At 51.5% G+C, this 27,993-nt stretch overlaps 1 protein-coding gene across 1 annotated transcript in view; it reads left to right on the forward strand.

The window, feature by feature from the left end:
• Positions 1-27,993, forward strand: part of PTPN23 (protein tyrosine phosphatase non-receptor type 23) — a 43,479-nt gene that overhangs the window by 13,864 nt on the left and 1,622 nt on the right. The window contains exons 2-20 of the mRNA XM_062200733.1: positions 1,211-1,285; positions 20,690-20,817; positions 21,032-21,108; positions 22,048-22,097; positions 22,216-22,347; positions 22,626-22,706; positions 22,777-22,908; positions 22,994-23,041; positions 23,383-23,439; positions 23,553-23,611; positions 23,775-23,854; positions 23,945-24,059; positions 24,152-24,217; positions 24,717-24,862; positions 25,075-25,386; positions 25,465-25,619; positions 25,721-25,872; positions 25,947-26,126; positions 26,219-27,944. Of these exons, the coding sequence (XP_062056717.1) occupies positions 1,211-1,285; positions 20,690-20,817; positions 21,032-21,108; positions 22,048-22,097; positions 22,216-22,347; positions 22,626-22,706; positions 22,777-22,908; positions 22,994-23,041; positions 23,383-23,439; positions 23,553-23,611; positions 23,775-23,854; positions 23,945-24,059; positions 24,152-24,217; positions 24,717-24,862; positions 25,075-25,386; positions 25,465-25,619; positions 25,721-25,872; positions 25,947-26,126; positions 26,219-27,944 (3,771 nt within the window). The remainder of the gene's footprint in view (positions 1-1,210; positions 1,286-20,689; positions 20,818-21,031; positions 21,109-22,047; positions 22,098-22,215; positions 22,348-22,625; positions 22,707-22,776; positions 22,909-22,993; positions 23,042-23,382; positions 23,440-23,552; positions 23,612-23,774; positions 23,855-23,944; positions 24,060-24,151; positions 24,218-24,716; positions 24,863-25,074; positions 25,387-25,464; positions 25,620-25,720; positions 25,873-25,946; positions 26,127-26,218; positions 27,945-27,993) is intronic.

Genomic DNA, 27,993 nt, shown 5'->3' on the forward strand with positions numbered 1-27,993 from the left:
CTGAGGGCCTGTCCACACTACTGATAGGCTCTGTAGATCACGAGTTTCTTTCTTTCTTTCTTTTTTAAGATTTATTTATTTATTTGAAAGAGTTCACAGGGCCAGCGCTGCGGCTCAATAGGCTAATCCTCCGCCTGCGGCGCCGGCACCACAGGTTCTAGTCCCGGTTGGGGTGCCGGATTCTGCCCCGGTTGCCCCTCTTCCAGTCCAGCTCTCTGCTGTGGCCCAGGAAGGCAGTGGAGGATGGCCCAAGTGCTTGGGCCCTGCACCCCATGGGAGACCAGGAGAAGCACCTGGCTCCTGCCTTCGGATCGGCCCAGCACTCCGGCCGCAAAGTGCCGGCTGTAGCAGCCACTTTGGGGGTGAACCAACGGAAAAAAGAAGACCTTTCTCTCTCTCTCTCTCTCTAACTCTGCCTGTCCAAAAAAAAAAGTTACATAGAGAAGGAGAGGTGGAGGGAGAGAGGTCTTCTATCCGCTAGTTCACTTCCCAGATGGCTGCAACGGCCAGAACAGTGCCAATCTAAAGGCAGGAGCCAGGAGCTTCTTTCAGGTCTCCCACGTGGGTGCAGGGGACTAAGTACTTGAGCCATCTAGTACTGCTTTCCCAGGCCATAGCAGAGAACTGGATTGGAAGTGGAGCAGCCGGACCTTGAACCAGCGCCCATGAGGGATGCCAGCACTGTAGGTGGCAGTTTTACCTGCTATGCCACACCATTTGTCCTGATCACATGTTTCTTTGGTACCCTTTCAGGAGGATGCCGTTGTACTCTTACTCGTGTTTGGTGGCTCTTACCTACCTTTGCTCTCAGCTTAGGATTATGCTTGTGACCCCAGAACACAGCGGGATCCTTTGGGACCCCATTTGGCATCTTCCTTAGAATCCCATTTCAGCCAGCTGAGTTCCTTAGCATCCTGAGATAGCAGAATCCTGGACTTTTTAGAGAGGATGCAGTGTTATGAGGACCTATCAGCTGTCACTCAGGCTTGCCCAGTCTTTTCATTTTGCTAAAAGGAAGAAGGTCTTGTGGTCAGCATTTCGATGCTGCCCATTACTGAGGGTGAGTTCCCTTGTAGTTAAGGAGACAGGCTTATGGTTGTAGGTGTGGACTGGATCCTGATCCCTGGTTGGTGATTGCCCAGTACTTGGGGAGGGATGGTGCCGGTCCTTAATCACTCTCTTCCTTTTATTTTCCTGCCTTCCTCTCTAGTTTGTCCTGAAGAATTACGGAGAGAACCCAGAAGCCTACAATGAGGAACTGAAGAAGCTGGAGTTGCTCAGACAGGTAGGGGAATCGTGTCTTTATGTAGTTGTGAATGGAATTGGTTAGATACAGAGATTAAAAAAAAAAAAACACTCCACTTTAGAACTGTGGTCTTATTTGAATTTAGCCTTTTTTATCTCTGCAAAAGCAACAAAAATTTACGGTAGAAAAAATTTACTGAAAAGCAGGAAAAAACCCACAAACTTAAAAATGCTTTTCACAGTTTAAAAAAGTTATTGATTTGAAAGGCAGAATTATAAAGGGAGAGGATGGGATAGAGATCTTCTATACACTGGTTCACTCCCCAGCTGGCAGCAACAGCTGTTGCTGGGCCTGGGTGAAGCCAGGAGCCTGGAACTTCATCCAGGTGTCCCACGTGGTTGGTAGGGACCCAAGTACCTGAGCCATTTTCCACTGCCTTCCCAGGCACATTAGCAGAGAACTGGCTCAGAAGTTCAGCAGCTGGGATTTGAACCAGTGCTGATATGGGATGCCAGTGTCACAAGCAGTGGCTTAACCTGCTGCACCATAACGCTGGCCCCCTTTTCACAACTTTTTGTATGTATAGTTGGCCCTTCATGTGCATAGATGGCACATCCACCTGTTCAGCCAACATTTGTCAGAAATGTGGTTAAACCTGGGAGAGCTGGATCTGTGAATAATACAGTATGACTGTTTGCATTGGATGTAATTGTGTTAGGTATTCTCAGTAATCGAGAGGTGATGTAACTTCCACAGGAGGATGCACTTAGCTAATGTGCAAATCCTATACCATTTTATATAAGGGACTTGCACATCCTTGGATTTTGATATCCAAGGGGGTCCTGGAATCCATCCCCTGTGGGTCCCAAGAGATGACTGAGTAGACAGGTGTATAATACTACTGCAGGACCACGTGGCATCTATACTGATTTGCGTTCTATTTTAGTAATGTCCTGTGTATATCTGTGAATATATTTCTATATCTGTGAACATAAAATAATAGTATTGTTAATGGCCTGTCACCATTGTATCTCATTGTGAGTGGAGAACACTGCATTATTTCAGTTTTCCACTGTTGTTAAATATGCTGTCATAACCCCTGTCTGTGCATATGCAGGATTTCTAGAGTGATTTTTGTCAGAGTTAATGGGTGAATGGGTGTTCTGGTTCCAGCTTACAACCCAGGAGAGTGTATGCCTGCTCCTGCTGTTCCTTTTCAATCATGACTGATAAGTGAAAAAGGGTATTTAACTTTATTTTTCAGTTATTTGGGTAACAGTAAGATTGCATATTTGCTAGTGGGCTTGTTACATGTCTTTTAGTAATTGTCTGTCCATTTTTTTATTAGAGTATTGTAACTTTTATCGTACTGATTTATCAGACATTAATGATACTGCTTTCTTGCATGAAGTAAATATTTTTGTTGCTGTTGTATTTTATTTTATTTTTTTTATTGATTTGAGAGGTAGAGTCACAGACAGTGAGAGGAAGAGACAAAGAGAAAGGTCTTCCATCTGCTGGTTCACTCCCCAGGTGGCCGCTATGGCTGGAGCTGAGCCGATCCAAAGCCAGGTACCAGGAGCTTCCTTTGGGTCTCCCACCTAGGTGCAGAGGCCCAAGTACTTGGGCCATCTTCTACTGCTTTCCCAGGCCACAGCCGAGAGCTGGATCGGAAAAGAGGCAGCCAGGACTAGAACCAATGCCCTTATGGGATGCTGGTGCCATAGATGGAGGAATAACCTACTATACCATAGCACTGGCCCCTGGTATTGGGCTTTTAATGCAAACTTCAAATTTTACCTGTCACTGTTGAAATGTTTATACCTCAGGTTCCTCTCATCTCCTTTCTAATATCTGCCTTTGATGTGCACTGAGAAAGCCTTCATCACCATTAAGATGTAAACAGTCACTGATGTCCTTCCTGGAGGACTTCAAGGTTTTTGTTTTTCCCTTGAGTTTCTAATTTATATGGCATTTATTTAGATATGTCTGAAGGAAGGGATAGTTTTTTCTCCATACTTGCCAGCTGATTGGAAACACTTACGTGCTAAATTTCTTTTATATGCTTTGAACCTGCTTGTGGATTTCCTCTTCTCTCCTGCCATCTGTCTGTCTTCATTTGTCAAGCTCAGGAGATTTTAAATACAGTTGGCCTCCCCTCACACACTTACCTGCATTTTATGTCCTGAGGTTTCAGTTATCCACAGGCAGCTAAAAATGTTAAATGGAAAATTCCAGAAAAAACTCATAAGTTTTAAATTACTTGCAGTTCTGAGTCGTGTAATGAAAGGATGTGAATCATCCTTTCGTCAAGTTTGTCCACATGGTATATCCACATGCCTTCCTATTTGTCACTTAGGGTCATTGGGGTTATCAAGTTGACTGTGGCAGTACTGGAATTGTAGTGCTTGTGTTTAAATAATGGTTATTTAAGTTAATGACAGCCTCAAAGCAGAAGAGTAATGATGCTGGCAATTTGGGTATACCAGAGAAAAGAAGTAAAATGTTTCATTTGCATGAAAAGGAGAAAATGCAGTGAATTATTTGGGGGGGGGGGAAGCATTCATATAAGTTAATTACAGTGTATTGTTAACAATTTTATATTATTTTTTAAAGATTTTATTTATCTGAGTAGAGTTACAGACAGTGAGAGGGAGAGACAGAGAGAAAGGTCTTCCATGCACTGGTTCACTCCCCAAATGCCCCATTGGCTGGAGTTGGGCTGATCCGAAGCCAGGATCCAGGGGCTTCTTCTTGGCCTCCCACGCAGGTGCAAGGGCCCAAGCACATCTTCCACTGCTTTCCCAGTTGCAATAGCAGGGAGCTGGATTGGAAGTGGAGCATCTGGGACCAGAATCAGCTCCCACATGGGATGCCGGTGCTGCAGGTAGAGGATTAACCTACTGTTCCACGGCACCATTCCTTATTATTAATTTTTTATAGTGCCCAATTTATAAACTGAACTTTATCATGGGTATGATATATAAGGAAAACTATGGTAAAGCATATATAGGATTCAGTATGCTGTGATTTCAGGCATCCTTTGGGGGTCTTGGAAGATAGCCACCTGTGAGACACTTGTGTTACATCTGTTGTACATTTTTGTAAAAATATTTATTTATTTGAAAGTCAGAGTTAATAGAGAGAGAGGGAGACAAAGAGAGATCTTCCATCTGCTGATTGACTCCCTAAATGGCTGCAAAGGTTGGAGCTGGGCCAGTCTGAAGCCAGGAGCTTCTGGGTCTTGCATGTGTGTGGGTGGCAGGGGCCAAAGCACTTAGGCCATCTTCCACTGCTTTCCTAGGCCATTAGCAGGGAGCTGGACTGGAAATGGAGAAACTAGGACCCAAAACAGTACCCATATACGGTTCTGGCATTTGAGGCAACAGCTTTACCCACTGTGCACAATGCTGGCCCCACTGTTGAACATTTTATTCTCTGCAAGATTAACTCCTGTTAAGATATTTCTTTTTCAAGTTTTTGTTTTTGTTTTTGACAGGCAGAGTTAGACAGTGAGAGAGAGACAGAGAGAAAGGTCTTCCTTTTTGCCGTTGGTTCACCCCCTAAATGGCCATTACGGCCGGCGCTTTGTAGCCAGCGCACTGCGCCAATCTGAAGCCAGGAGCCAGGTGCTTCCTCCTGGTCTTCCATGTGGGTGCAGGGCCCAAGGACCTGGGCCGTCCTCCACTGCACTCCCGGGCCATAGCAGAGAGCTGGCCTGGAAGAGGAGCAACCGGGACTAGAACCTGTGATGCTGGCGCCGGCCTCTTTTTCAAGTTTTGGCTATTTTCAGGTAACTATTCCTCAGATGAACGTAGAACCTTTTTTTTTTTTTTTTTTAGAGGCAGAGTGGACAGTGAGAGAGAGAGAGAGAGAGAGAAAGGTCTTCCTTTTGCCGTTGGTTCACCCTCCAATGGCCGCCACGGCTGGCGCGCTGTGGCCGGCGCACCGTGCTGTTCCGATGGCAGGAGCCAGGTGCTTCTCCTGGTCTCCCATGGGGTGCAGGGTCCAAGCACTTGGGCCATCCTCCACTGCCTTCCCAGGCCATAGCAGAGAGCTGGCCTGGAAGAGGGGCAACCGGGACAGAATCCGGCGCCCCGACTGGGACTAGAACCCGGTGTGCCGGCGCCACAGGTGGAGGATTAGCCTACTGAGCCACGGCGCCGGCCACGAACTTAGAATCTTGTCAATTTCCACAAAGGTGTTGGATTTTGTGAGTATGTAAAATTGAGAGATTGATCAGGTAAAATCAACATCTTTGTGAAGTTGCTTTTCTAAACAGGAACAGGAAGCTATATCATTTCTTCAGATTTTTTTTCAGATTTCTCAGTGAAGATCTGTGGTTTGCTTCCTATAGGTTTTGCACATATCTTAATAAGTTTGTTGTTGCTAGTGATGCATGTCTATCTCCACTCTTCCATTATATTTACCGCCTGTTAATGTGTGTGTAGAGACAAGCACTTGTGTGGTTTATTTTGCTCATTTTTAATACGTTTTGATGGTATTGTAGTGTGTTCTTGGTTTTCTGAGTGCACAGTCTCGTTGTGTATGTATAACGTTGCCGTCTGCTTTCTAATAGTTTTTGTGCCGTTGCTAGGTGCTTTGAGAACAGTGTAATCACGAGAATGTCCATTTGTGCCTCGTTTTTGGTGTCTGAGGTGTCAGCATTGAGCACAGGGCTGGCTCCTGTGCTGATTTGAGCTGGTCACTTCTGTGTTTGGGAGATGGGTGGCAGTGGGCCACCACAGCCCTCCAGGGAGTTCTTATCTCATAGAGGGCAGGAGGGGATCTGCACACTCACTTACTTTGCATTCAAATTAACTGTTAGAAGCTGTTAAAAAAAAAAAAGAAAATGGAAAATAAGAGGATATAAAGAACGAAACTGGGGCCAGCGGTGTGGTATAGTGGGTAAAGCTGCCGCCTGCAGTGCTGGCATTCCATGTGGGTGCTGATTCGAGTCCTGCCTGCTCCACTTCCATCTAGCTCCTTGCTAATGCACCTGGAAAAACAGCAGAAGATAGCCCAAGTGCTTGGAGACCTGAATGAAGTTCCTGGTTCCTGGCTTTAGTGTGGCCCAGCCCATGGAAGACTGATCTCTCTCCTTGCCTCTGCCTCTCCCTCTTTAACTCTGCCTTTCAAATAAATAAATAAAGTAAAAAAAAAAAAAAAAAAAAAAGCCAAAAAACCATTCCCACAGAGAGCCATTGCAGTTGTAGACATTTCTTTTTTATTTAAAAAACCAGAGTTAAAATAACAAATAACACAGCCGGGACTGGAGTTGTGGTGTAGCAGGGTAAAGCCCCAGCTTGCAGCGCTGGCATCCCATATGGGCATTGGTTCGAGTGCCGACTGCTCTACCTCCATTCAGCTCTCTGCTGTGGCCTGGGAAAGCAGTAGAAGAAGCAGTCTAAGGCCTTGGGCCCCTGCACCCATGTGGGAGACCCTGCAGAAGCTCCTGGCTCTGAATCAGCTCAGCTACAGCCATTGCAGTTATTTAGGGAGTAAACCAGCCATCAGATAGAGCACTGATCTCTTTCTCTCTCTGGCTCTCTGCCTCTCAGATGGCTCTCTGGCTCGCTCTCTCTCTCTCTCTCTCTCTCTCTGGCTCTTTGTAACTCTGTTTTTTAACTAAATAAAATCTTTTTTTTTTTTTTTTTTTTTTTTTTGGCAGGCAGTTAGACAGAGAGAAAGGTGTTCCTTCCATTGGTTCACCCCCCAAATGGCCGCTACAGTTGCTGCACCGATCCGAAGCCAGGAGCCAGGTGCTTCCTCCTGCTCTCTCATGCGGGTACAGGGCCCAAGCACCTGGGCCATCCTCCACTGCCCTCCTGGGCCGCAGCAGAGAGCTGGACCGGAAGAGGAGCAACTGGGACAGAATCCGGTGCCCCAGCCGGGACTAGAACCCGGGGTGCCGGCGCCGCAGGCAGGGGATTAGCCAAGTGAGCTGCGGTGCCAGCCAAAGTCTATCGTATTAAATAAATATTTTATCAATTAAATGAGTTTAACAGTTTTTTGGCTTTTTTTTTTTTAAGATTTATTTTATTGGGCCGGTGCCGTGGCTCACTGGGCTAATCCTCCACCTGTGGTGCCGGCACCCCAGGTTCTAGTCCCGGTTGGTTTCGCTGGATTCTGTCCTGGTTGCTCCTCTTCCAGGCCAGCTCTCTACTGTGGCCCGGGAAGGCAGTAGAGGATGGCCCAAGTGCTTGGGCCCTGCACCCACATGGGGGACCAGGAGAAAGCACCTGGCTCCTGGCTTAGGATCGGCACAGCCCACTGGCCGTAGCAGCTATTTCGGGGGTGAACCAACGGAAGGAAGACCTTTCTCTCTGTCTCTCTCTCTCTCACTGTCTAACTATGCCTGTCACAAAAAAAAAAAAAAAAAAAAAAAAACTTTACTGAAACAGTATTTTTACCCCCCCCCCCTTTTTTTAAACATTTATTTATTTGAAAGAGTTACAGAGAGAGGTAGAGCCAGAGAGAGAGATATCTTCCATCCACTGGGTCACTCCCCATATGACTGCAACAGCCAGAGCTGAGCTGATTCAGACCCAGAAGCTTCTTCTGGGTCTCCCTCACGAGTGCAAGGGCCCAAAGACTTGGGCCATTTTCTACTGCTTTCTCAGGCCATAGCAGAGAGCTGGGTTGGAAGTGGAGCAGTCGGAACTCAAACCAGTGTCCATATGGGATGCCAGCCCTGCAGGCCAGGGCTTTAACTTGTCGCACCACAGTGCCAGCCCTTCAACCTTTATTGATCTGGGCCCTTTAACAATAACCAATAACAAAATACTATTTTTGTACTTAGTTTTTTTGTTTTTTTAAGATTTATTTTTGATTTGAAAGGCAGAGTTACAGAGAGGCAGAGAGAAAAGTCCTCCATCAGTTGGTTCACTCCTCAAATGGCTGCAATGGCCGAGCTGGGCCAATTCAAAGCCAGGAGCCAGGAGCCTCCTCTTGGTCTCCCACATGCATGCAGAGGCCTAAGGTCTTGGGCCATCTTTCACTGCCTTCCTAGGCCATGGCAGAGAGCTGGGTTGGGAGTGGAGCAGCTGAGACCTGAACCAGTGCCCACATTTGATGCTGACACCATAGGCGGTGGCCCTACCCGCTACGCCACAGTGCTGGCCCCTATAATCAGTTTTTTTTTTTTTTTGGTTTTGTTTTTTGGACAGGCAGAGTGGACAGTGAGAGAGACAGACAGAGAGAAAGGTCTTGCTTTTCCATTGGTTCACGCCCCAATGGCTGCTGCAGCCGGCATGCTGCGGCTGGCACACTGCGCTGATCTGAAGGCAGGAGCCAGGTGCTTTCTCCTGGTCTCCCATGGGGTGCAGGGCCCAAGGACTTGGGCTATCCTCCACTGCCTTCCTGGGCCACAGCAGAGAGCTGGACTGGAAGAGGAGCAATCGGGACAGAATCCGGGGTGCTGGCACCACAGGTGGAGGATTAGCCTATTGAGCCACGGTGCCAGCCTTTGTAATCAGTTTTATAAATAAAACATTTAAAAAATTTTTTTCTTAAAGATTTATTTATTTATTTGAAAGAGTTACACAGAGAGAAAAGGAAAGGCAGAGAGAGAGGTTTTCCATCCGCTGGTTCACTCCCCAATTGGCCACAACAGTTTGAGCTGGGCAGATCAGAAGCCAGGAGCCAGGAGCTTCCTCCAGGTGTCCCACGAGGGTGCAGGGGTCCAAGGACTTGGGCCATCTTCTACTGCTTTTCCAGACCACAGCAGAGCGCTGGATCAGAAGTGGAGCAGCTTGCTCTTGAACCAGCACGCAGATGGGATGACGGCACTGCAGGTAATGGCTTTACCTGCTATGCCACAGTGCTGGCCCCATCTATTTTTCATAAAGATTTATTTATTTATTTGAGAGGCAGAGAGCAAAGTCTTCGATCTGTTGGTTCACTCTCCAAATGGCCTCAACAGCTGGAACTAGGCCAGTCCGAAGGCAGGAACTTCCTCCGGGTCTCTAACGCAGGTGCAGAGGCCCAAGCACTTGGACCATCTTCCATTGCTTTCCCAGAATGTAACAGAGATCTGCGTCAGAACAGGAGCAGCCAGGACTCGAACCGGTGGGCTGCTGGTGCCGCAGGCAGAGATCTAGCTCACTACACCACAGTACTAACCCCTCTTTCTTTCTTTTTTTTTTTAAATAAAAATTAGGGGCAGTCATTTGGGATCCCTGTATCTCAGAGTACCTGTGTTGAAGTCCTGGTTCTGATCCCAATTCCATATTCCTGCTGATGCACACCCTGGGAAGTAGCAGGTGATAAAATAGTTAGATCCCTGCCACCCATGTGGGAGACCTGGATCCTGTTTTTGGCCTCCGACTTTGGCCATAAATAAGGATCATTGTGGCTATTTGGGTATTGAACTAGCAGGTGGGAGCTCCCTCTGTCTTTTGTCTGTGTGTATCTGTCAGCCTTTCAAATGAATTTTAAAAGATAAAAAAGGAATAAAGTAGATAAAGATTACATAATGTCAAATAATTTCAGCCTGTCTCAAAACAAAGAGGATTTTTTTTTAAAAGATTTGTTTATTGATTTGAAAGAGTTACAGAGAGAGGTAGAGCCAGAGGGAGAGAGAGGTCTTCTATCCGCTGGTTCATTCCACAAATGGCCGCAGCGGCTGGAGGTGAGCTGAGCTGATCCCTGGAGCTTCTTCTAGGTCTCCCACGCTGGTATAGGGGCCCAAGGACTTGGGCCATGTTCTACTACTTTCCCAGGCCATAGCTAAGAGCTAGATCAGAAGTAGAGCAGCCGAGACTCAAATCGGCACCTATATGGGATGCCGGCATTGCAGGCTGGGGCATTAACCCACTGTGCCATAGTGCCAGTCCTGACAGAGGATTAAGACAAGCTCTTCAGGGACAGGCACTGTGGCACAGCAGGGTAAAGCCCCAGCCTGCAACACTGGCATCCCATATGGGCATTAGCCTGGATGCTCCACTTCCATCCAGCTCCCTGCTAATGCACCAGGGAAAGCAGCAGAAGATGGCCTAAGTGTTTGGGCCCCTGCACCCACTTGGGAGACCTGGAGGAAGCTCCTGGCTCCTGGCTTCGGATCTGCTCAGCTCCAGTGGTTGTTGCCATTTAGGGAGTGAACCAGTGGATGGAAGATCTCTCTCTCTCTCTCTCTCTCTCTCTCTCTCTCTCCACCTCCCTCTGTAACTGTCTTTCTTTTTCTTTTTTTTTTTTTTTTTGTTTTTTTTTGACAGGCAGAGTGGACAGTGAGAGAGAGACACAGAGAGAAAGGTCTTCCTTTGCCGTTGGTTCACCCTCCAATGGCCGCTGCGGTAGGCGCGCTGCGGCCGGCGCACCGCACTGATCCGATGGCAGGAGCCAGGTGCTTCTCCTGGTCTCCCATGGGGTGCAGGGCCCAAGCACTTGGGCCATCCTCCACTGCACTCCCTGGCCACAGCAGAGAGCTGGCCTGGAAGAGGGGCAACCGGGACAGGATCGGTGCCCCGACCGGGACTAGAACCCGGTGTGCCGGCGCCGCAAGGCGGAGGATTAGCCTAGTGAGCCGCGGCGCCGGCCTGTAACTGTCTTTCAAATAAATAAATCTTAAAAAAAAAAAAAAAAAAAAGGTTCACCTGTCCTTTTTTACACTGGGGTTCCAGTCACGCATTGCTCATTCTCATAATACATTCCCATAATACACTTACTGAACTCTTTTATTATCCCTCAGGTACTCTTCCAGGGACTGTAGAGCAATCAGTGGAATTAGAATGAATTGTAAACTGGATTCCTTGAGCTGGTGTGGAACACGGGCATTAGACTGTGTTTCCAGTGGCAGTGAGAGGGCTGGAGGCTGAAGCCTGCAAAAAAGACACCCAGTGAGTGAGTGGCTTTATGAGGGCCCTGGGGAGTGTGACGAGAATCATGCTTGCATCTGGCAGTGTTGTGAGTGAGGCTCTTATTCTTCAGTTTCCACTTGGCTTGTTGAGTGGCCATCTCAGTCTCCTGAGGTGGCATGGTCCTGGCCAGTCCTCCATGCAGAGGCTCATCATAAAATCTAGTTATTGGAGTAACAGGTGTGCAAGATTCTATACAGCTGGCGCCGCGGCTCAATAGGCTAATCCTCCGCCTTGCGGTGCTGGCACACCGGGTTCTAGTCCAGGTCGGGGCGCCAGATTCTGTCCTGGTTGCCCCTCTTCCAGGCCAGCTCTCTGCTGTGGCCAGGGAGTGCAGTGGAGGATGGCCCAAGTGCTTGGGCCCTGCACCCCATGGGAGACCAGGAGAAGCACCTGGCTCCTGCCTTCGGATCAGCGTGTGCCGGCCGCAGCACGCCGGCCGCAGCGGCCATTGGAGGGTGAACCAACGGCAAAGGAAGACCTTTCTTTCTGTCTCTCTCTCTCTCTCACTGTCCACTCTGCCTGTCAAAAAAAAAAAAAAAAAAACTAAATAAAAAAAGATTCTATACAGGCCCAGCTCTCAAGCAAGACAGCATTCTCTTGCTGCCCGTGGTGCTGTGAGAGTTGGAGACAGTGTTCCTGGGGCCGAGTGCCAACTTGCTTATTTCATTTTTGAAAACCTTGCTTAAAAGTTTGGACAGGGCCGGGTGCCGTGGCTCAATAGGCTAATCCTCTGCCTGCGGGTTCTAGTCCTGGTCGGGGCGCTGGATTCTGTCCCGATTGCTCCTCTTCCTGTCCAGCTCTCTGCTGTGGCCTGGGAGTGCAGTGGAGGATGGCCCAGGTCCTTGGGCCCTGCACCTGCATGGGAGACCAGGAGAAGCACCTGGCTCTTGGCTTCGGATCAGTGCGGTGCACTGGCCGCAGTGTGCCAGCTGCAGTGGCCATTGTGGGGTGAACCAACGGAAAAGGAAGACCTTGCTCTCTGTCTGTCTCTCTCACTGTCCACTCTGTCCAAAAAAAAAAAAAAAAAAAAAAGTTTGGATAGTGGAAACCATTAAGGGAGCAGCATGAGTCCATTGCAGATCCTCAGGCTGAATAATTTTTAAAAATCCATCCAGTTGTGAATTTGGTTGAGGTGATCAGCTTTTTCCAGTACTCACTTCTGAATAGCTCACATAATGCTTTTATTTGATAGCCTAATAGAAAACGGATCCGAAATGAACAGATTAGTTTGTTCCGACACAGTCACCGGTGTTGGTATGTAGCCTGTGATACAGCAGAGTCTGACGTGTGATAAAAACACAGGGGACACAGGCTGCTGTGAGTAGGGCATCACTGATCAGGAAAAAGATACACGTATATGATGTTTCTGTGTAGCTTGGTTTTTTTTTTTTTTTTTTTTTAAGATTTATTTTATTTATTTGAAAGACAGACTTACAGAGGGAGGTAGAGACAGAGAGAGAGGTCTTCTGGTCTTCTATCTGCTGGTTCACTCCCCAGACAGCTGAAGCTGCGCTTATCCGAAGCCAGAAGCCAGGAGCTTCTTCCAGGTCTCCCACATGGGTGCATTGGGCCATCTTCTACTGCTTTCCCAGGCCACAGCAGAGAGCTGGATCAGAAGAGGAGCAGCCGGGACTAGAACCGGCGCCCATATGGGATGCTGGCGCTTCAGGCCAGAGCTTTAACCCACTGCACCACAGCGCCAGTCCCTTCCTTGTAACTTACTAGAAGCTTTTTAAAAAGGAACTTCCAGACTTTTAAAAGCTATCATTTTTTGAAAATATTTTAACTGTGATGAAATATATATAGTGTAAAATTAAACATCTTGGGTGTGTATTGCAGCGCAGCAGGTTAAGCCACTGCTCAGGACGCCGGCATCCCGTGGTTGGACTGCTGGCTGCTGATCCCGCTCCTTGCTAATGCGCCTGGGAAGCAGCAGGTGCTGGCTCAAGTACTTGAGTTCCTGCCACCCATGTGGGAGACCCAGATGGAGTTCCTGGCTGGTTGCTTCAGCCTGACCCAGCCACAGCTATTGTGGCCATTTGGGATAGAAGATCTATCTGTCTTGCCCTGTCACTCTTGCTTGCAAACAGATAAATAAATCTTTTTTTTTTTTTTTTTGACAGGAAGAGTGGACAGTGAGAGAAAGAGAGAGAGACAGAGAGAAAGGTCTTCCTTTTGCCGTTGGTTCACCCTCCAATGGCCGCTGCGGCCGGCGTGCTGTTGCCAGCGCACCGCGCTGATCCGAAGGCAGGAGCCAGGTGCTTCTCCTGGTCTCCCATGGGGTGCAGGGCCCAAGCACTTGGGCCATCCTCCACTGCACTCCCTGGCCATAGCAGAGAGCTGGCCTGGAAGAGGGGCAGCCGGGACAGAATCCGGCACCCCGACCAGGACTAGAACCCGGTGTGCCGGCGCCGCAGGGCGGAGGATTAGCCTGTTGAGCCACAGCGCCGGCCGAAATAAATAATTTTTTAAAAAAATCAATTATTTTGGCCGGCGCCGCGGCTCACTAGGCTAATCCTCCGCCTGCGGTGCTGCCACACCAGGTTCTAGTCCCGGTTGGGGCGCCAGTTTTATCCTGGTTGCTCCTCTTCCAGTCCAGCTCTCTCCTGTGGCCCAGGAGGGCAGTGGAGGATGGCCCAAGTGCTTGGGCCCTGCACCCACATGGGAGACCAGGAGGAAGCACCTGGCTCCTGGCTTTGGATTGGTGCAGCGCGCTGGCCATAGTGGCCATTTGGGGGGTGAACCAATGGAAAAAAGGAAGACCTTTCTCTCTTTTCTCTCTGTCTCTCTCTAACTCTGCCTGTCCAAAAAAAAAAAAATAATAAATAAATAATTATTGTAATGTACATAGTTCAGTAACGTGAAGTCCATTTACCTTGTTGTGTATCCACTCTTCATAATGCCTTTTATCTTATGAAACTGAAACTGTACCCAGTGAACAGTGACTTCCCATTTCTCTTTTACTCCAACTCCTGGAAACCACCATTCTACTTTTGTCTCTGTGACTTTAACTATTCTAGGTACTGCATGTAAGTATTTTTCTTCTAAAAATTTTTTAACATAGGGGCCAGTACTGTGGCACAGTGGGTTAAGCCACCATCTGCAGCGTTGGCATCCCATATGGGCATTGGTTCAAGTCCTGGCTGCTCAACTTCCAATCCAGCTTTGTGCTAATGTGGGTGAGAAAACAGTGGAAGATGGCCCAAGTACTTGAACCCCTGCACCCACATGGGAGACCTGGATTAAGCTCCTGGCTTTGGCCTGGCCTAGCCCTAGCCATTGTGGCCATCTGGGGAGTGAACCAGCAGATGGACTATCTTTTCTGTCTCCCCCCCCCCCGCCCCTCTTTAACTATGCCTTTCAAATAAATAAAATAAATTTTTAAATTTTTTTAAAATGTAGTTATTTTAGAGGCAGAGAGACAGTGACAGAGGGAGCTGCCACTTCTTAGTTCGTTCCCCAAATGCCCACAGTGGCTAGAACTAGGTTGGGGCTGAAACTGGGAGCTGGGCATACAGTCCAGGTCTCCCACATGGAAGGCAGGAACCCAATTTCCATTACCTCCCAAGGTCTTCGTTGACAGGAAGCTGGAATCAGGCATCAGAACCAGAATCCAACCCAGGTACTGCCTCTATTTTTTTTTTTTTTTTTTTTGACAGGTAGAATTACAGACAGAGACAGAGAGAAAGGTCTTCCTTCCAGTGGTTCACTCCCCAAATGGCCGCTATGGCTGGTGCTACGCCGATCCAAAGCCAGGAGCTAGGAGCTTCCTCCTGGTCTCCCATGCGGGTGCAGGCGCCTAAGCACTTGGGCCATCCTCCACTGTCCTCCCAGGCCACAGCAGAGAGCTGGCCTGGAAGAGGAGCAACCGGGACCAGAACCTGGTGCTCATATGGGATGCCCGCGCTGCAGGCAGAGGATTAACCAAATGAGCCATGGCGCCGGCCCCCTATATATATATTTTTAATATTGATTTATTTATTTGAAAGTACGAGTTACACAGAGAAGGAGAGGCACAGAGAGAGAGGTCTTCCATATGCTGGTTCACTCCCCAAATGGCCGCAATGGCGGAAGCTGCGCGGATCCGAAGCCAGGAGCCAGAAGCTTCCTCCGAGTCTCCCACGCGGGTGCAGGGGCCTGAGGACTTGGGCCATCTTGTACTGCTTTCCCAGGCCATAGCAGAGAGCTGGATCGGAAGTGGAGCAGCCGGGTTTTGAATTGGTGCCCATATGGGATGCTGGCACTGCAGGCAGCAGTTTTACCCCCTATGCCACAGCACCAGCCCCAGGTACTGCATCTTAACTGCAGGCTAAGCATCTATTCCCGAGTATTTATTTTTCTATAGCTATCTTACTTGACTCAGCATAGTGTCTCCAGGTTCGTCCATGTTGTAGTATATGTCAGAGTTTAATGTCTTTTCAAGGCTGAATAGCATCCCATTGCATGGCTTTCGCTTACCCATTCATCTGTTCATGAGAACTTGGGTTCCTCTCTTGTTTTAACTGTTCTGAATAATGCTGTTGTATATGACCCTGCATTCACTTCTTTTGGTCGTATGCCCGGAAGTGGAATTGTTCTAACAAAAGGTATTTGATATTTTTAGTTGAGGAATGGTTACAGTGTTTTTACAGCAGTTGTAACATTTTACGTTTCTACCAATAGGGCATAATTTATCTACACTCTCCTAACACATTACTTTGTTATTTAACAGTAGCCATTCTAATGGGCTTAACTAAGGTAGAAGCTCATGGTAATCTTGATTTGCATTTCTCTAATTAGCATGGTGAGCATCTCTTCATGTGCTTATTGGAGATTTGTATATCTTCTTTGGAAAATTGTTCAGATGGTCCTTTTTTTTTCCCCCCCACAGGCAGAGTGGATAGTGAGAGAGACAGAGAGAAAGGTCTTCCTTTTTGCTGTTGGTTCACCCTCCAGTGGCCGCTGCGGCTGGCGCATCGTGCTGATCCGAAGCCAGGAGCCAGGTGCTTCTCCTGGTCTCCCATGCGGTGCAGGGCCCAAGGACTTGGGCCATCCTCCACTGCCTTCCCGGGCCATAGCAGAGAGCTGGCCTGGAAGAGGGGCAACCGGGACAGAATCCGGCGCCCTGACCGGGACTAGAACCCTGTGTGCCGGCACCACAAGGCAGAGGATTAGCCTGTTAAGCCACGGCGCCGGCTGCAGATGGTCTATTTTTAAATTGTTTCTTTTTTTGTTTGTTTGTTTTGTTTTTATTTGAAAGACAGAGACCTCTCATCTACTGGTTTACTCCTCAAATGCTTAACGCTGCTGGATCTGGGCCAGGCTGAAGCCAGGAACTCAATTTCCCATGTGGGTTCTCATTTGCTGGTTCACACCCCAAAGGCCTGCAGCTCAGACCTGGAACTTAACCCAGGCCTCGCATGTGGGTGGCAGAGCCATCACGTGCTGTCTGCTAGGGCGTGCATCAGCAGGAAGTGGGGAACATGAGCCCAGGCAGGGAGGAGGCATTCCAGGCAGTGTCCTAGCTTCTGTGCCAACCACTGCTTATTTTTGTTTTTCTCTTGTTAGAAGAGTTCTTCCTATAGTCTGAAACTTAACCCCTTACCAGATAAGATTTGTAATTGTTTCTCCCACTCCTTAGGTTGCCTTTTGCTCTGTTGTGTTGGATGCTCAAATTTTTTATTTTTTCTTTATAAAAGATTTGTTTATTTGAAAGGCAGAGTTACAGGAGGGAAGAAGGGAGAGAGAGAGAGAGAGAGAGATCAATATTCCATCTACTGGTTTGTTCCCTACTTCCTACAACAACTGGGACTGGGCCAGGCCAAAGCCAGGAGCCAGGAATTCCATCCAAGTGTTCCACATGGGTGAAAGAAGTAACCCAAATACTTTGGTCATCATTTGCTGTTTTCCCAAGCGTATTAGCAGGAAGTGGGGTTTGGTAGTGGAGGAGCCCAGACTCAAACTGGTGCTCCGGTATGGGTTGCAGGCATCTCAAGCTGCAGCTTAACCTGCTGTGTCAAAATGCCTACTTCCAGAAATTTTAGATTTTGATGTAGCCCAATCTGTCTGTTTTTTATTTTGCTGCTCTGTGGTTTTATTTTGTTTTTGTTTTTTGTTTTTAATTTTGAGAGGCAGACAGAGGAGTTCTCATTTGCTTGTATACTTCCCAAAGGCCTGCAACAGTCAGGTCTGGGCTGGGCCAGAGCCAAGACCTGGGAATGTAATCCAGCCTTGCCACGTGGTAGCAGGAACCCACTTACTTGAGCCATCGACTGCTGCCTTCCCGGATCTGCATTGGCAGGAAGCGGGGGTTGGAAGCCAGAGCCAAGCATTGAGCCCCAGTGCTCTGCTATGGGACGTGGGCATCCTGATGTGTCCTCACTACTAGGCTAGATGCCCAGCTCCACTGCCTGTCCTTTTGGTATAAAAGGAAATCAGTGCCAGATCCCTGTCATAAGATACTCTCCTGTATTGTCTTCTTAGAGTTCTAGCTCTTAGGTTTAAGTCTTTGATCCATTTTGTAGGTTATTTTTGTATGTGGTGTAGGCAAGGGTCAATTTCATTCTTTGTCCCTAGGTATCCAGTTTTCCCCGTATTGTAAGTAGAAAAGACTATCTTCCCCATTGAATGATCTTGGCATCTGTGTTGAAAAGCATTTGACTGTATGTATTGCTTTACAAGGGCTGCTATAACAAAGCACCACAGTCTTGATTTTTTTTTAAAAGAGTTGAGAAGCAGAGTGACAGACACCTATCTTCCATTTCCTGGTTCACTCCCCAAATGGCCTCAGCAGCTGAGTCTCGGCTGGCAGAAGCTAAGAGCCAGGAACTCGATCCAGGTCTTCCACGTGGATGACAGAGTCCTAAGAACTTTGGTCATCTTCCTCTGTCTTCCTAGGCACATTAGCAGGAAGCTGGATTGGAAGAAGAGCAGCCGGAACTCAAACCAGCACTCTGATATGGAATGTGGGCCTTGCAAGTGGTGGCTCAAACCTGTGTGCCACAACCCTGGCTCCTGGATATCTTAGAGAACAGAAATTTAGGGAGGTGTTGTGGTGCAGCAAGTTAAGCTGCCTTGTATCGCAGCACCAGTTCAGGTCCCAGCTACTCTGCTTCTGATCTGGCTCCCTGCTAATGTAAGGGATGGTTCATGTACTCGAGTCTCTGCCACCCAGGTGGGAGACTCAGCTGGATCCTGGGTCCTTGCTACAGCATGGACCAGCCCTGGCTGTTGTGTCCATTTGGATGGGAAGAGTGATCGTGATCTCTCTCTCTCTGGCTTTCTCTTTCTCAGTTTTTCAAATAAATAAATACATTATTTTACTTTTCTCATAGTACTCAAATTTAGAAGTCTGAGCTCAAGGTATCAGCAGAATTGGCCTCTTCTGAGCCCTGCCCTTGGCTTGTGGATACCTCTGTCTTCTGTGTCTCTTCTGATCTTCTGTGTTTGCCTGTGTGCTAATCTCCTCTTATAATAGAAATCATGTTGGATTAGGGCCACCCATGTGACCTAATGTGAGCATCATTACCTCTGTAAAGGCCCTGTCTTCAAGTACAGGCATATTCTAGATACTGGAGGTGAGGATTGATTACTGTAGTTCGGTAGTAAGTTTTGAAGTCAGGAAACATGAGTCCTCCACCTTCTTAAGATTGTTTTGACTGTTTAGGGTCCCTTGAGATTCCATATAAATTTAGGATGGTTTTTTTTTTTTTTTTTTTTTTAAGATTTATTTATTGTGTGTGAAAGGCAGAGTGACAGAAAAAGGGAGTGAGGGAGAGAGAAAAAGATTGCGATCATCCATCTACTGGTTCACTCCTTAAATGTCTGCAACAGCTGCTGCTTGGCCAGACCAAAGCCAGGCGCAAGGAACCCCATCTAAGCTCCCATGTGGGTGACAGGGACCCAAGTACTTGGGCCATCATCCACTGCCTCCAGGCTTATTGACAGGAAGCTGGATTGGAAGAAGACACGGGACTCAATCCCAGGTGTCCCAAGTGGCAGCTTACCCTGCCACAATGCCCACCTGTAAAGAAATTATTTTTAAACTACTGTTTATAATTCACATTTTTTCCTTATAAGTGCCCATGTATGTACCTTTGCTGAGATCCTTATTTCTTCATTGAGCCTTGAGTTAGTCTAATGCCCTTTCATGTCATCCTGCAAGCTTCCCTTGAGCATCATGTAGGGCAGGTCGGGGGAGGTGGTCTCTGCCCACGAGTGGTGCTGCGTGGGAGTAGACTGGGCTCTGCTGCAGTGTTCCACAGGGTGAGTGCGTCCCCTGTGTGATGTGAGGACGCCCCTGCTGGCAGCGGGCTGTGCTGGAGGACTTCTTCCAGCCAGCGTCTGCCAGCCTCGCCAGTGGGCCCACAGCAGCAGATCCTGGCGAGCAGGGCTGCGAGTGTGCACCATGCTTCTGGCTCCACTGCTCATGATGCACCTGCTGCCTTTGGAGGGTGCATTGCTTGTTTTCTGTTTGAGCAGAGGGTTTGTTTCATTTGTTTTTTCCTAAAGTGGAAATCACTTTGTTGTTTATTGTAAAAATTGAAAATGTTCAATGTAAAGAACACATAAATAATATAAATTAACTGTGGATACATGTATGTGTGTATAGAATGTCATTTAATATTTTAGCTTATAATTTTCTGGATCTTTTTTATTTTGGTCTGTTTACCTATTTGATTTCACATGAATGAGATCCTACCACTTGTGGTCTGTACTGTTACATTGTATCTAACAGTGTGTCATGAGCATACTGATATGTCACTGTATAGTTAGAGACCCTTGTCTTTTTTTTTTTTAAGATTTATTTTTATTATTTGAAAGTCAGAGTTACACAGAGAGAGGAGAGGTGGAGAGAGAGAGTATTCCATCTGATGGTTCACTCCCCAAAAAGCCACAACGGCTGGAGCTGCGCCGATCTGAAGCCAGGAGCCAGGAGCTTCCTCTGGGTCTCCCACGCGGGTGCAGGGGCCCAAGGACTTGGGCCATCTTGTACTGCTTTCCCAGGCTAGAGCAGAGAGCTGGATCAGAAGTGGAGCAGCCGAGTCTTGAACCGGCGCCCATATGGGATGCCAGCACTACAGGCCAGGGCGTTAAACCGCTGTGCCACAGTGCCAGCCCCGACCCTTGTCTTTAGTTTCATGGCTGCAGAATAATCTCTTGTGTGGCTCACCCTGCCATCATTTACTTAATCCTAACTGGAAGTGCTGGTGGCATCCAGTCTTTGTCCCTGGCGGTAACACTGTGGTGAGTGTCTTGAGTGCGTTTGTTTTCTTCGAGTCTCTTACTGTAAATCTGAAGATACAGAACTGTGGGTCAGAAGTTAAGTACAGTGAAATTAAAATATATATATATATATATATATATATGTACATATATATATATATAGTAAACTGCCTTCCAGAAATGTGAGAGTGATTGAGTCTGGCCGCCCTGTCTAGGGGGTGGTTTTTGAATGACCGGGGGTAGCCAGGGCCTCTATTAGGATCCTTCGCAGTGTGCTGTCTGCCAGCTCTGATGCTTGTTTCCTTGCATTTGTGGGAGAGTCAGCCCTCGCGTCCTGCACGGTGAATGATGGCAGCTCTGTCTCTCCCATCCCATCCCCCAGAATGCTGTCCGTGTCCCACGAGACTTCGAGGGTTGCAGTGTCCTCCGCAAGTACCTGGGCCAGCTCCATTACCTGCACAGTCGAGTTCCCATGGGCTCGGGCCAGGAGGCCGCTGTCCCTGTCACCTGGTGAGAATCAGGCAGGGCGTGGAGGTGGTGAGCCTGGAGGGTCCCTGGCTGGTGGGGATGCTCCTTTTTCCTCTTGTTGAACAAGACGGGAAGTTGCCAAGTATGGTCTCCCCAGGCCGCCCCCTCCAGCCCCACACTGGGGTGGCTGTCCCCTTGCCTGGCCTCGCAGCTCTGGCCAGCTCCCACTCTAGATGACTGGAGGCCATGTCTGCAGGACTGAGATCTTCTCCGGCAAGTCTGTGGCCCATGAGGACATCAAGTACGAGCAGGCCTGTATTCTCTACAACCTTGGTGAGTGGCCTGATCCCTCCCTCTGGGCCTCACTCACCGTCTCAGCTGTTCAGATGGCCACATTGGCAGTGGGCTAATGAAGGGAAGACACCTGGATTCTTGCTTTCTTTTTCTTTTTTTTAATATTTATTTACTTAGTTGAAAGGCAGAATCACAAAGAGGGAGAGAGAAAGTCAGAGAGAGGTCTTCCATCCATTGGTTCACTCCCCAAATGGCAGCAATGGCCAGAGCGCCGATCCAAAGCCAGGAGCCAGGCACCTCTTCCAGGTCTCCCACATGGGTGCAGGCCATCTTCCACTGCTTTCCCAGGCTGTAGCAGAGAGCTGGGTTGGAAGTGGAGCAGCCAGGTCTCGAACCGGCATCTGCAGGCAGTGGCTTTTACCTTCTATGCCACAATTCCAGCCCCCTACCCCTTTTTTAAAGATGTATTTGTTAGCTGGCTTTTGACCTCCTTCACTGACTGCCCCAGCCCTGCCATTTCCTCTGCTGTTTTCTGGGCCCATTGGGAGCTGTGTGCTGGGGAGGGGCTGTGCTCCTACTGCGAGATAGTTCCCCCTACCCTCACCCTGCCTATGCCTTTGGGCTGCTTCAGGCAGGAGAACAAGGCTGGTTTGCTGGTTAGCCTTAGCCTCACTCACAAGCATGGGGAGCCCCAGAGTCCCGTGGAGACAGCCCTGAAGCTTCAAGATGGGACCCCTAGACTCTGGACAGGGGTCCCTACCCCTTCCGCCGTCACACACGGTGGGGAGCTGAAGGGCTTGGCTGGGCTCGGGAGTGTCCCTGCCCACTCCTGCTTTGGTGCCCTTGACTTGGTCTCAGCTCCAAGACCTGTTGTTTTTGACTGGATGACAACAGTGCCTTTCTCACACTCCACACAGGTGTGGGCAGCCTGGGGGAGCAGCCCCAAGCTCCCCTCACACCATGTCCTGTGTTTCCCAGGGGCGTTGCACTCTATGCTGGGGGCCATGGATAAGAGAGTGTCTGAAGAGGTAAGGACGAGAGGGTGGATGGGGCACCTTGCAGAGTGCTGGGGAAGGCTGCGGTGGTCCTTAGCCTCCTGCGTGCCAGTGGGTGGGGACACAGGCTGTCCTGTCTCCACCCTCCTAGGGCATGAAGGTCTCCTGTACCCACTTCCAGTGTGCAGCAGGCGCCTTCGCCTACCTGCGAGAGCACTTCCCTCAGGCTTACAGTGTCGACATGAGCCGCCAGATCCTCACTCTCAACGTCAACCTCATGCTGGTGCGAGGGTGCCCTGGTTGGAGCTGACTTGAACCCAGGGGTTGAGATGGCCGTGGGTGGGGCTGTTGGGTCTGGACCTGGACCAGCCACGTGCAGATGGCAGTGAGGGACACACAGGCCTTGGCTTTGGACTTCCCAGTTTGGGGTTCATCAGGGGCAGAATGGGGGAGGCTGGGAGAGTGAAGGCAGTGAAGAGGGGATTGCTTGCCCCACCCCTGGGGAAGGAAGGAAGAGGCCTCTGGCTGAGCAGGGCATGACCTGTCCCTGTCACTGCCCAGGGCCAGGCTCAGGAGTGCCTGCTGGAGAAGTCCATGCTAGACAACAGGAAGAGCTTCCTGGTGGCCCGCATCAGTGCGCAGGTAGGCACGGGCTGGGGGCGGGCCTTCGCTTTGCTGCTGATGCCCACCAACGAGCCCCGTGTGCCCCCAGGTGGTGGATTACTACAAGGAGGCCTGCCGGGCGCTGGAGAACCCCGACACAGCCTCCCTGCTGGGCCGCATCCAGAAGGACTGGAAGAAGCTGGTGCAGATGAAGATCTACTACTTCGCGGCTGTGGCTCATGTGAGGGCGTGGCACTGGCGGCTCTGGGCAGGGTAGGTGGCCGCAGCTCGGGCGCGCAGTCCTGACCTCTCTCTCCCTTTCCCAGCTGCACATGGGGAAGCAGGCTGAGGAGCAGCAGAAGTTTGGGGAGCGGGTAAGTAAACCTTGGCAAGGTGGGCACTAAGGACTGGGGCCCGCCTTGTGAGAGATCCGTTAAGGTCCTGTCCCTCACAGAGCAGGGGAGGTGGTTTGTGTCTCCTTCCATACTTGGATACCACCCTGCTACAGGCCTGGCATGTCTTACACATCCTATCTGTGCAGCCCTGCCCCTAGGCATCTCTGAAGTAGTGTGTCAGGCTCCTAAGAGGGGTGGCTAGTCAGAAGGTTGGCCGGGCTTTCCTGGGTCACCCGATGGCCTGGCAGGGTAAGGTTGGGCGGGCAGAGGAGTAGGGGTCCCAGAGGGAAGCCCACTGCCTCCCTCTCTCCCTCCCTCAGGTTGCGTACTTCCAGAGTGCCCTGGACAAGCTCAATGAAGCCATCAAGTTGGCCAAGGTAAAGCTGAGGAAGGCCCGACTATCCCGAGAGCAAGCCTGGCAGGGCTGAGGGGGTGTCCTGGTGTTGGCCCTGATCAGTGCTGAGGTCCCACCCCTACCTCGACCCCACAGGGCCAGCCTGACACTGTGCAAGATGCGCTTCGCTTCACTATGGATGTCATTGGGGGAAAGTGAGTTTGTGGGGCTGGGGGTGGCTGTGGGTCCTCTCCCTAGGTAGGGTCTCAGCCCTTGCTTGTATCGTGGATGAAGCCATTAGTGTTAGAGCAGTGGCCAGGCAGGAAGTTGTGCCTTGATTCCCACCGACCCTGCCACAATTCCTGCCCCCAACCCCAGGTACAATTCTGCAAAGAAGGACAACGACTTTATCTACCATGAGGCTGTCCCAGCGCTGGACACCCTTCAGCCTGTGAAAGGTCAGGGCAGGCTGGGGAGTGGGGCCGTGAGACAGAGGCTGCCTTGAGGTCCCATGTGGGCCTGATGGCCACATTCTGCCTTCCCTCCAGGAGCCCCCTTAGTGAAGCCCTTGCCAGTGAACCCCACAGACCCAGCTGTAACAGGCCCTGACATCTTTGCCAAACTAGTGCCCATGGCTGCCCACGAGGCTTCATCTCTGTACAGGTGGGTAGGAGGGGCTGGTCTTGTCCTTGGGAGGAGGTTGGTGGGGAGTCAGAACACGTGGGCTGCCAACAACTGCTCTGTTGCTTCTACAGTGAGGAGAAGGCCAAGCTGCTTCGGGAGATGATGGCCAAGATTGAGGACAAGAATGAGGTCCTGGAGTGAGTGTGGGACTGGGGGGAAGGGAGGCAGGGGTCCCAGTGCTGCCTGCCAGGGGGAGCAGGGGAGTGGTTTCCCACCTGTACTTCCTCACTCAGGGTTTCGTGGGCCAGAGATGCAAGTGAGAGCCCTGTCTGGAGAGGAGGATGTCCCATCTGCCCGCCCCCCACCCCCACCCCCTTGTTTCTAGCCATGCCTGAGCATGTTCTGTGGGTCCAGGCTTGGTGGGAGAGGTCAGAGGGTAGGCGGTGGTGACTAGCTCTTGGCTGAGCTCCGATCTAGCTTGAGTGGAGAGCGCAGGGGCTGACCCTCACTACTGAGAGGCAGAGAGACAGGTGAGCTCCTAGGCACTGATGCAGCCTCCAAATGCCCGCACTGGCTGGAAACTCAGGCCAGTGCTCCCACGTGGAGGCAGGGACTACTCCAGCCATCACCCCAGCAGACTTCCTGTAGGTGGAAGGTGGTGTCTCAGCCTCCACCTGGCCCTGTTGCCCTCCACAGCCAGTTCATGGACTCGATGCAGCTGGATCCCGAGACAGTGGACAACCTTGACGCATACAGCCACATCCCGCCCCAGCTCATGGAGAAGTGTGCGGCTCTCAGTGTCCGGCCTGACACTGTGAAGAACCTTGTGCAGTCCATGCAGGGTGAGTGAGAGCGCAGGCAGGTAGAGCAGGGAACGTGACCTCAACCACGGTGGCCTCCCTGTGCTCCTGTTCCTGAGGACAGAGGCTGTACCCCTCCCAGCCACGTGACAGGCATCCACCCGGTGCCTCTGTGCCATGTGTCTCTGGGGATCAGGCCAGAGCCGCTGCCTGGTCTGCCTGCCTCAGAGGCCGTCCCCCACGTGCACCCCCAGTGCTGTCAGGCGTGTTCACGGATGTGGAGGCCTCCTTGAAGGACATCAGGGACCTGCTGGAGGAGGACGAGTTGCAGGAGCAGAAGCTTCAGGAGGCAGTGGGTCCAGCTGCGGCCAGCCTGGCTGTCTCCAAGGCTGAGCTGGCAGAAGTGAGGCGAGAATGCGCCAAGTACATGGAAGTCCACGAGAAGGCCTCCTTCACCAACAGCGAGCTGCACCGCGCCATGAACCTGCACGTCGGCAACCTGCGCCTTCTCAGTGGCCCGCTGGACCTGGTGCGGGCTGCCCTGCCCTCACCGGCCCTCACCCCAGGTGAGCTCTGCCTTTCTCCATGGTGGGGGACTTGGAGCCAGGTGTTTCCTTAGCCTCACTGACCGCTGCTGCCCACAGAGGACAAGGCTGTGCTGCAGACCCTGAAGCGCATCTTGGCCAAGGTGCAGGAGATGCGGGAGCAGCGCGTGTCTCTGGAGCAGCAGCTGCGTGAGCTCATCCAGAAAGATGACATCACCGCCTCGCTGGTTACCACAGACCACTCAGAGATGCAGGTGGCTGGGCGTGCAGGTGGAGGGCTGGCTGGCTTCCCCGCCCGGGAGTGCTGGGGCCCTGAGTCTGTGTGCCCTGTCCTCCCCCCCCTCCCCTCCCTCAGAAGTTATTTGAGGAGCAGCTAAAGAAGTATGACCAGCTGAGGGTGTACCTGGAGCAGAACCTGGCTGCTCAGGACAACGTCCTCCGTGCACTGACAGAGGCCAACGTACAGTATGCAGCCGTGCGGCGAGTGCTCAGCGAACTGGACCAAAAGTCAGTGCCTGCCCTGTGCTCGGCCCCAGGTCCCAGTCTGGTAACTCGTCTTACGCCAGCCCTTCTGCCTGCAGGTGGAACTCGACGCTACAGACTCTGGTGGCCTCATACGAAGCCTATGAGGACTTGATGAAGAAGTCTCAGGAGGGCAAGGACTTCTATGCAGACCTGGAGAGCAAGGTGGTGGCTCTGCTGGAACGGGCGCGGGCTACCTGCCAGGCCCGCGAGGCCGCCCGCCAGCAACTCCTAGACAGGTAGCTGTGGCCCTGAGATTGCCGTTTGGCTCCAGCACAGGTAGGCTGGGCTCACAGGAGCCAGCTCTGCTTTGTCCTTGCCTCTTCCACAGGGAGCTGAAGAAGAAGCCACCCCCACGGCCCACGGCCCCAAAGCCGCTGCTCCCCCGCAGGGAGGAGGGTGAGGCCGTGGAGATGGGAGACCAGCCTGAGGAGCTGCGCAGCCTGCCCCCCGACATGGTGGCTGCCCCGCGGCCACCTGATACTTTCCTGGGAGCTGCTACCCCATTCCACTTTACTCCCAGCCCTTTTCCTCGCGCCACAGGCCCAGGACCCCACTACATCTCAGGCCCCATACCCCCTGGCGCCTACTCCAGCCCCACGCAGCTGATACAGCCCAGGACCACAGGGCCTCCTGCAATGCCCATGGCACCAGGGCCTGCCCTTTACCCAGCCCCTGCCTTCACACCAGAGCTGGGCCTTGTGCCCCGGTCCTCCCCCCAGCATGGCGTGGTGAGCGGTCCCTATGCAGGGGCAGGGCCACCCCCACCAGTTGCGGGTCTCCCCTCAGCACCACCACCCCAATTCTCAGGCCCTGAATTGGCCATGGTGGTTCGGCCAGCTACTACCACAGTCGATAGCGTCCAAGCACCCATCTCCAGCCATGCTGCACCCCGGCCCAACCCTACTCCTCCTCCCCAGCCCTGCTTCCCAATGCCCCCGCCCTATACTTACCCTGTGGGGGCCCAGCAACCCCTGACAGTACCCCCAGCCCAGCACCCCTTCTCCCCTGGGATCCCCGCAGGATTTCCAGCCCCCAGGATTGGGCCGCAGCCGCCTCCTTCTCGAGTGGCCTTTGGCCCTCAGCCGGCCCAGCAGCCCCTTCCGCTCCAGCATCCACCCCTCTTCCCATCCCAGGCTCCAGGACTCCTGCCTCCACAGCCCTCCTACCCTTTTGCCCCCCAGTCTGGTGTCCTGGGGCAACCACCACCCTCCTTGCACCCCCAGCTCTACCCCTCTCAAGAGCCTCTGGCACCCCACTCAGGGGCCCTGCCTTTCCCCAGCCCTGGGCCCCCTCAACCTCCCCATCCCAACCTGGCCTATGTTCCTGCTCCTTCCCCCAGGCCACTGGGCCCCCAGGCCGCCCCTCTCTCTATTCGAGGCCCACCTCCTGCTGGCCAGCCCAGCCCCAGCCCCCACCTGGTGCCTTCACCTGCTCCTTCGCCGGGGCCTGGCCCAGGCCCTTCTCGGCCCCCAGCAACGGAGCCACCCCCTTGCCTGTGCCGAGGCACTGCTGCCGCAGACCTGCTCTCCTCCAGCCCAGAGAGCCAGCATGGTGGCCCTCAGCCTCCGGGGGGTGGGCAGCCCCTGCTGCAGCCTACCAAGGTGGATGCAGCTGAAGGCCGTCGGCCACAGGCCCTGCGACTTATCGAGCGGGACCCCTACGAGCATCCTGAGAAGCTGCGGCGGTTGCAGCAGGAGCTGGAGGCCTTTCGGGGTCAATTGGGCGACGCAGCTGCTTTGGATGCTACCTGGCGGGAGCTGCAGGATGCCCAGGAGCAGGATGCCCGAGGCCGCTCCATCGCCATTGCCCGCTGCTACTCACTCAAGAACCGGCACCAGGACGTCATGCCCTATGACAGCAACCGCGTGGTGCTGCGCTCAGGCAAGGACGACTACATCAATGCCAGCTGTGTGGAGGGGCTCTCCCCGTACTGCCCGCCCTTGGTGGCTACTCAGGCCCCACTGCCTGGCACAGCGGCTGACTTCTGGCTCATGGTGCATGAGCAGAAAGTATCAGTCATTGTCATGCTGGTGTCTGAAGCAGAGATGGAGAAGGTAAGGGCCAAGCTGGCTGGGTGCTCCCTGGGGGAGTGTTGGGGGGGGG

The sequence above is a fragment of the Lepus europaeus genome, chromosome 9 (assembly GCF_033115175.1).
Source record: "Lepus europaeus isolate LE1 chromosome 9, mLepTim1.pri, whole genome shotgun sequence".
In the NCBI taxonomy this organism is placed as follows: Eukaryota; Metazoa; Chordata; class Mammalia; order Lagomorpha; family Leporidae; genus Lepus; species Lepus europaeus.